Source organism: Panthera leo, chromosome B1, assembly GCF_018350215.1.
Source record: "Panthera leo isolate Ple1 chromosome B1, P.leo_Ple1_pat1.1, whole genome shotgun sequence".
NCBI lineage: Eukaryota > Metazoa > Chordata > Mammalia > Carnivora > Felidae > Panthera > Panthera leo.
The window spans coordinates 191,394,418-191,403,103 of record NC_056682.1 but is presented as its reverse complement, the minus strand read 5'-3'; the positions used below and the strand labels follow the sequence as shown (position 1 = coordinate 191,403,103).

At 46.7% G+C, this 8,686-nt stretch overlaps 1 protein-coding gene across 1 annotated transcript; it reads left to right on the top strand.

Moving 5' to 3' along the window:
• The first annotated feature begins 1,305 nt into the window (after positions 1-1,305).
• Positions 1,306-8,343, top strand: CLRN2 (clarin 2). The gene is made up of 3 exons (XM_042934055.1): positions 1,306-1,558; positions 7,164-7,343; positions 7,987-8,343. The coding sequence occupies exons 1-3, from the start codon at positions 1,306-1,308 to the stop codon at positions 8,250-8,252; spliced, it is 699 nt and encodes a 232-aa protein (XP_042789989.1). The 3' UTR covers positions 8,253-8,343.
• Positions 8,344-8,686: the final 343 nt, after the last annotated feature.

The following is an 8,686-nucleotide window of genomic DNA, read 5'->3' as shown; positions in this document are numbered from 1 at the left end:
ACCATAAATGCAGCCAGTCCCATGATTGGGTCCGTAAGCTACATGACAAGGGGGGAATGAAAGGGCAGGCCTACGCCTGCCGACTCCATCTTGTTCTGTGTCCTTCTCCTTGACCACACCTCCTCCCCCTGAGTAACCCCCCCCACCTGCCTAACAGGACTCAGACCCTTCCCCAGCCAATCAGCTGAGGCCATAGCCATTACCTCACCAACTGCCCCTAGGCCCCAATAAAACCTTTGTCCTTTTGAAACTCGCTCTCTCTCCCTGGTAGCTCACCACTGCCGTCGGTGCAGGTAGGGGATTGAGCTCGAGCTAGCTCGAATAAAGGCTCTTTTGCTTTTGCATCGGACTCGGCTCCCTGGTGGTCTTTGGGGATCACGAATTCTGGGCATAACAAAAATCAAAACTGAAAAGCCACAGAATAAGGTAGAAAGTAGGGAATATTTCATTACTAGTGGGTACAGATTAAAGGAAAAAACAAAAAAAAAACAGATCTTTAGTATTAGAAGAAACAAAGCCCCCAGCAAGGTGATCATTTGCTAACACATTAGGAAAACGCTTCTCCACAAGGGTGGAGGTGGGGAGAGGACTGTGAGTGTTGGGGTCCAGGCTCCCCAGCAGCCACACACACACACTCCCCCTGCAGTTTTACCCATGGCAGATTCACCCAGTGATAAATCCAAGAATCATAAAGCCTTGTATACACATTTCAGTTAAAAGCCTTGAGAACAGAGGTCATACCATGGTATTAATAACAGTTCTGGAGATTCTGACAGCAGTGACATTTTAGAGAAAGAAATGCCCAGGCGAGAAGCAAAGAGATGGACATTCGACACCATGCGTTGTTGGCAGTATTCAAGTGCTAATCGTTACATGTTTGTTTTCCTTCTACTGTATGCATTTTTCGAGAATAGTTAGTGTCTCTTTATAGTCAGACCTACCTAGTTTTGCCTGCTGATAATTTCCTGGCCAGGGTTATTTAAATACCTGAACTGGGGAACAATTAAACCTTCTGCTGAAACATTAGTCTAGTGGGAGATATAGGGTTACTCCCTTCAGTAACACACTCCTCTACACTCGAGAGAGTCCGGTGAAGGCGACCTCTGTAGAGACTTCCGGATGTGGTTGTAGTAAACATGGGCTGTGGAGGCAGGCACTGAGGGAGGACCAGGAGATGCGCTTGAAATTCTGAAATGATGTGTTTGGAAGAGCTGACGTTGGAGCAGGGGATTGCAGAGTGTCCAGAAAATGTCAGCGACCCCCGCCACTGCTTGGACACCTGTGGGCTGACCTGCATCCCCTAGAATGCCTGGATGGTTCAAAAAGGCGTGGTATGGGCTGGCGTCTTTACTCAGCTTCTCCTCCTTTATCCTGATCATCGTGGCCCTGGCAGTGCCCCACTGGCTGAGTGGGAAAATTCTTTGTCAGACTGGAGTGGACCTGGTCAATGCCACGGATCCAGAGCTCATCAAGTTCATTGGGGATATTTACTACGGGCTCTTCCGAGGATGTAAAGTACGACAGTGCGGGCTCGGGGGCCGCCAGTCCCAATTCACGAGTGAGTATGTTGGGGGGCACGCAAGCTGCTTTAGAACACTTACTTTGTTTTACTTTGTAAGGGTGCCTATGTCTAACTGTGAAATTTGACTTCTGCCTCAACCTAAGGCATAATGACAAAGTCCACAGTAACCGAAGGGTTCCTGTTCAGCACCAAGAAGAGACCTTTTTTCTCTCTGCAGAGACTTATAGAAACATTAAAAATAGGGATTTCTATACTTCTATAACTGACCTCTATTAGGAATAACTATTAACATATTGAGCACTTACGTGTGTCAGCCATTCTGCTAAATGCTTTACATGGCTTCTCTCTTCTAAGCCTTATAACACGTTTATAAAGAAGGAATTCTTAACGTTCCCGTTTTGCAGAGGACTACACTGAGACTTGGAGGGGTTATATAACTTGCCTGAGGTCCCTCAGCCAGGAAATAGCACAGCCAGACTTCAGACCCTTGCCGCATGACCTGGGTGTTCTCAGCCCAGCACGCACGTTCCCACTTCTGTTTATATAAAAGCTCCCTTATCTGAGAACGGGCAAATGTCTGTGTGCCTGGGCTCTGGCATCAGACTATTGGGTTGAAAGCCCAAGTTGGGCACTCACTGGAGGGGAGACCTGGCGCAAGGCACTGGGGGCTCTCCGTGAGCATGAGCAGGCACAGTCCTCCGCTGACAGCCAGTCTCACGTCACAGCTGCTCTGGATGTAAATAGAGCAGGAATCCAAGCCCAGCTTATGGAGGGTCTTCTGGGAATTGGAAAACAAAGCAAAAAAAGACAATATTCTGTAAGCCTTTAGAATCCATTAGATAGCTCACAAGAACAGTGTCCTACACAACAAGAATTAATCAATATAATGCAATGCAAGGAGATAAGGAATTTTACTCATTTGATTTCAGTATTTCAGCATTGTAGTTTTTAGAATCCTGCCCAGGGTAAGTATCTTATTAAATGAGTGAAGACACAAAACTGAAGCCATTGATAAACACAATAATATGAATTGGCATTACTTATATACATGAAGGAAATACATATTTGTTATGGATATCCAGGAAAAAAAATCTCTGGGAATATTTCTATTTACCCAGCAATGGAATTGGACCAGGGATATTGTAAAAATAGCTTTATTAAAAACATTACACAAAAAACTGAAAACACATACACGTAGAGGAATAGGGGCGCATGGGTGGCTCAGTTAAGCATCCAACTTTGGCTCAGGTCATGATCTCGTGGGTCCGTGAGTTCAAGCCCCATCTTGGGCTCTGTGCTGACAGCTTGGAGCCTGGAGCCTGCTTCAGATTCTGTGTCTCCCTCTCTGTCTTCCCCTCCCCTGCTCCCACTCTGTCTCTCTGTCTCTCTCTCAAAAATAAACATTAAAAATTTTAAAGATACATTTTATAATAAAAAAGCAAAAAAATAAAAATAAAAATAAAGGACATGTTAAAAGGAGACCATGGAGGGGCGTCTGGGTGGCTCAGTCGGTTAAGCGGCCGACTTCGGCTCAGGTCATGATCTCGCGGTCCGTGAGTTCAAGCCCCACGTCGGGCTCTGTGCTGACAGCTCAGAGCCTGGAGCCTGTTTCAGATTCTGTGTCTCCCTCTCTCTGACCCTCCCCCGTTCATGCTCTGTCTCTCTCTGTCTCAAAAATAAATAAACATTAAAAAAAAAAAAAGGAGACCATGGCAACTATACACAGCAGGTGATTCTGAATTAGGTCCGTTTGCTGTTAAAGACATCAATTGGTGAGACAATTGGTAGAATTTGAATGGGGCATCAGGATTAAATGGCAGGTCTGTACCAGTGAACTCAGTGATTTTAGTGCTGTGGTTCTGTAAGAGAATCTCTTTTTGAATGAAATAGACCCTAAAGTGCTGAGGGATCAGGGACAATTTACCTTTAAATGGTTCAGGAGAAAAAAAAAATCCCTTGTACCATTGTTGCAATTTTCTGAAGTTTGAGATTCTTACAAAACCACACACACACACACACACACACACACACACACACGTTTTAAGGGAGAAATGGCACACTTTTTAATAGTTGTAGGTAATTGAAATTAACAAATCTCACAAAAGAAGTTCCAAAGCTTGAATTAGGGAGGGACCATCAAAAGCAGCACAGTTCCAAAGACTTTAATGAGTAAGAGATTGCTTAGGGAATGTAGTAAAAATATATAATTATATATCGGATGTGTCATGTGACCATGGCAACTGCTTTCTTATCTACTAGATAATTTATCTATTATGTTTATTATTTATTATCTGCCTCCACCCCTTTGGTATGTAATACCACAAGGGCAAAGATTGTGGTTTTTTCATCCATGATCCCAAGTTCCCAGAAGAGTGCCTCAAAACATTGGCACTCAAAAGCATTGGCTGAATGAATAACAATAAGTACTTTTAAATTCATTTGTACTAATGTTCACGTGCAAGACACCAAACTTGTGACCTGTGCTACACCAATCCTCCACAACCCTCCTAGTTAGAAGGAAACTAAGACTCAGAGGTTAAGCAACTTGCTGAAGGTCACAGAGCCCCAAATGCTGGAGCTGACCCCAACCCAGGTATGCCTGACCCCAAAGTTTCCTACTTTCCACCATATGCTGCTCCTTCTGGAATTTGTGACTGGCAACTTTACCAAAGCAGGGCATCAGCCTAGCAGTCTTTACTGTTCTCCTGGAATTCAGCAAAGGGTAACGGGGAGGTGGTAGAAGAATAGGGAGTTCTCAAGGGTGGGAGGAGCCAGGGTGGACAGATCCCATTAGAAATGACAGAGTGGTTACCCCAACAAATGGTGGGTGTATTAGTTCCCTAGAGCTGCCATAACAAAGTACTATCACAAACTGGGTGACTTAAACAATAGAAATGTATTCCCATGGTTCTGGAGGCTGGAACTCAGAAATCAGCTTGTCAACAGAGCTGTGCTCCCTCTGAACCCTATAGGCAGACCCCTCCTTGCCTCTTCCAGCTCCTGGTAGCCCCAGGTATTCCTTGGCTTGCGGCATCCTCCCTGTGTCTCTTCACATGGTCTTCCCTTTGCATGTTTCTGTGTCCAAATTTCCCCTTTTATAAGGACACCAGTCACATTGGATTAGGGCCCATCTTAACAACCTCCTCTTGATTGGCTCTGGAGAGACCCTATTTCCAAATAAGGTCATATTCTGGAGTTCTGGGGCTGAAGACTTCAACCCATCTTTTGGGGGAAGGGATGGCAGGAAGGGCACAATCAACCCGTCACAGAGGGTTTGAGGTGGCAGATGGTGGGCCTGGCATAATTTAGGAATCCCTGAAGCACAAACACTGTTTCTGGAGAAGCAGCTAGAGCAGAGACCAGCTTTGCGGGAGAAGGGGACCCAAGGAGAACAGACAGACTGAGCCCTTCCACGGCAGCACCAAGTAAACCCCTGCCATCCCAGCTCACAGAAACGTAAGCTACCCAACCAGATGAGCACATTCTGTTTGCCCCCTGGAGGAACTCAGTAAATGCTCCTTTCCTCCTCCTCTTCCTTCCCAGGTGGATAGGAGACAGCCCCCAGGGTTTATCTCTGAAACAGCAGAACTGTGTGAGGATCATAAAGGACATTTTAATGTCACCTCTGAGTAGGACAATATTCAAGAAAGTTTTGTTCCCAGCTGCCGTGGGGGTGTCCCAGGGCATATATAAAACTTCCATTCCCAGCACTTGAATGTGACTCCCCTGGAGCTGGGGCGGGCTCCTCCTGTGTGGGCTGGCCTTGCACCTGCCGCTGGTCAGGGACAGACTTTGCACTGATCACAAAGTGTTCTCTCAGGAAGGGCTGAAAGTTAAAAAAGAAAAGGAAAGAAAAAAAACCCTAAGGGACACTAAGAAGGGAGAGAAGCAAAGGTTAAAGAGAAGCCTTGCCAAGAAAAATCCCTTGGAAAGAAGCTCTGGGTAAAGTTTCTGATGTTGGCAAGATAACCGCATGGAGATAACTACAAATGGAAATACGGAACTGGAAAGAAAGTTAGATTGGAACTAGGATGTAAATGTGCAGTGTCTAGAAACTTCTCAGTGGAAAGGACTTTAAAGGGAGAAGGACAATTCTAGTTCTCAAGCTTGGGAGACACCAACCTCTTGTGAATATAGCGAGTCTGGTGAGCCAGCAAAGGACCAGAGGGGAAAGGGGCTGGGGGTGGGTGAGTGGAACCAGGAAAGCTTTGAGTCCTGGTTCCCAAGGGGGGACAAGGAGGGGCAGGTCATGACATCAAATGATGAACCAGTGAGTTCGAGCTCACAAAGTGGACCCCAATTTAACCAGCAGGTGCTCAGTAGAAACCCAGCAGTAGCTTCAGAGGAAGGGTTATGTCCGGGCACTCTAACTTCTGTCACTTTTCATTCTTCATGTGTAACTACTGAAAACAGCGATCTAAACTGCATATGTCATATAGTATCTAGGTCTATATTCCTATATAGAATTCAGAGTCACCTTGCCCAAAAAGAAGGGACCTAAGGTTCAAGCATGTGGGGAAACAGGTTTAATAAAATTCACCTTATATCCTTGTCACAAGCACTGAATGAGATAACCATGTAAAGGGTTCAGCTCTTTACATGACTGTGTCCAGTAAACGTTGATTACCCTCAGTTCATACACAGCTTTTGCTACCCCACTGGACTGATGAGAAAACTGAGGCTCTGAGGGCTTTCCCCAAGTCAGAGAGTAACAGTAATAACAGCCACAGCCACAGCCGCCATTTTGAGAGCTCACTCTTTCCCAGTCAGTATCTATCACATCCTATCATTTCATCTCCACAGCCACTGTGTGGTGGCCAATAGAGAGAAATCAGATACAAATTAATATCTGACTAAATTATCCTGCCACATTAATATGGGAAATTAATATTCTGATAGAATATTATTCATCACAGCATATATTCTGTGCAATATGAGAATTAGTGTCCATCATACATGGGAAAAATGCCCACCTTGCTGCGGGATCCAAGATGATGCTCCTGGCTTCCTATTAGTGCTTATTAAGTGCTATTATTATTCCTATGCACTCCACTCAATCCACTCAACGACCTGGTAAGATGGGTAGGGGAGTGGCTTAGAGGATCCTATTTTATACTTGTGGCAAATGAGCAAAACTGGCACTTGAACCCAGATCTTTGGGTGCCAGGTCTAGGCTTCCCTCTGGGATGCCCTTCTATACTCTTCACAGATGTACCTGAAATCTCTTCTACCGCTCTGATTTAATGAAGGCAACTCTCTGACCCAGGTTAAAGCTTTTCAATTGGCCCTCCTTGGCTGACTCTCTCGCCAACCACCTTTGCTAAAGAGGCACCGTGTGGGGCTTATGTACGTCAGCTTACCCCGATCCCGGGGCTTTGAGGGCAGTGCCACTTAAATCGCCAGCTGGGGCACATTTTGATTCTGCATCCAGTGCAAGGAAGAGAGGACTGTTAGTCAACTGACAAGTGGCCAATCGGGCTCCGTGAATTGTCTCTGGAACTCTCCTGCTTTTTGAAAACCCAGTACATGTTGCCTGGCCCTCACTCCCCTCTATTACAGCCTCAGTGGTAAGCAAGCCTGGACTTTATGAGCTCCAACCGAGCTCTGACATGGAAATTCTGTCTGTGTCTTTTTCTCCCAGTCTTCCCACACCTGGTGAAGGAACTCAATGCAGGCCTCCACGTGACCATTCTGCTGCTCCTCTTCTTGGCCTTGGCCCTGGCTCTGGTCAGCATGGGATTTGCCATTCTCAACATGATCGAGGTTCCATACAGGGCAGTCAACGGCCCCGGGGGCATCTGCCTATGGAACGTCCTCGCAGGTAAGGAAGGCCCCAGGGAGAGAAATTCAAGGCGCTGCCACCACCAGGTGGTGGCACTTGAATTCCAAGTAGATGGGTGGGGGCATGAAGGAATTAAAATGCCTGCCTCAGCCTTTGCTTCCCTGGTCTATGACCTTTCATTCATGGGCACGAATGTCCTCTTTACTGAAAGTTGAAGGATCTCTGTAACAGTAAAGAGCCAAATTGGTGGCACGCATGAGTGGCTGAGGACTTAAAGCAATAAAGAGAGGTTGGGGTAAGAGGAGAAAAGAGAAGACAGAGAGGTGGGGGTGGAAGGTGGAAAGGAGGGCATTGTGGGAGGAGGTGGGGAGGTGGGGCTACCGCGGCAAGAGTGGGAGGGGCCCTTCTAAATGACAGCAGAGGAGGCACCTGGGATTTTACAGGCCTCTTTTCATTTAAACCCCACAGCTTCCTTAGGAGGCAGAATTATTACACCCATGTTTACAGGTCTTCACCTTGGGGTTGAGTCCGAGCCCCACCTTGGGGGCATAGAGTTTACTTAAGAAAAAAACAAAATCCTAAGAATTTTTTCAGCCCAAAGCAAGCTTGTCACCTGTGCCACAGAAATGCCACCTCACATACCACCATCACAGGTGTATGAGGGTGACGTGTTGGCTTTCAGGCGGAGTCGTGGCCTTGGCCATCGCCAGCTTCATGGCCTCCGTGAAGTTTCACGACCTGACCGAGCGCATTGCCAACTTCCAGGAGAAGCTCTTCCGCTTCGTGGTGGTGGAAGAACAGTACGAAGAGTCCTTCTGGATCTGTGTGGCCAGTGCCTCGGCCCATGCAGCAAATTTGGTAGTGGTGGCGATCAGTCAAATTCCGCTCCCCGAGATTAAGACCAAAATCGAGGAGGCCACGGTCACGGCTGAGGATATCCTGTACTGATCGCCCTCTCCTGCTCACACCCGAGCCTGAGTCAGTTCTGCAGTGTGAACGGGGACCTCATTTTTTGTGCTGGCTTTGCAGTCCGGAACACCTGTGCTCCTAAGAAGAAGGAAATGGAAGGAGAAAGGACGGTGCCTGGACCAGAACAGAAAGGTTTCCCCAACCCCTGGCATCCCTGCCTTTCCCTCTCACTGACCTTGGAGTTAGAGACTCTGCTTCTTGCCAGCTGTGTGGACACAGACGACTCACTTAATATCTGCTTCTCAGTTTCCGCCTCTGTAAAGTGGGGGTGGTAAGGACCTCACAAGGTTGTAATGAGGTTTAAAGGGGCAGTAATGTTGCCAACCTGTGAATCAATATATGTATCTACAATCAGAGCACTCTACAAACACAAGGTACTGAACATTCCACTAAATGCCTGCAGACCCCTCTAT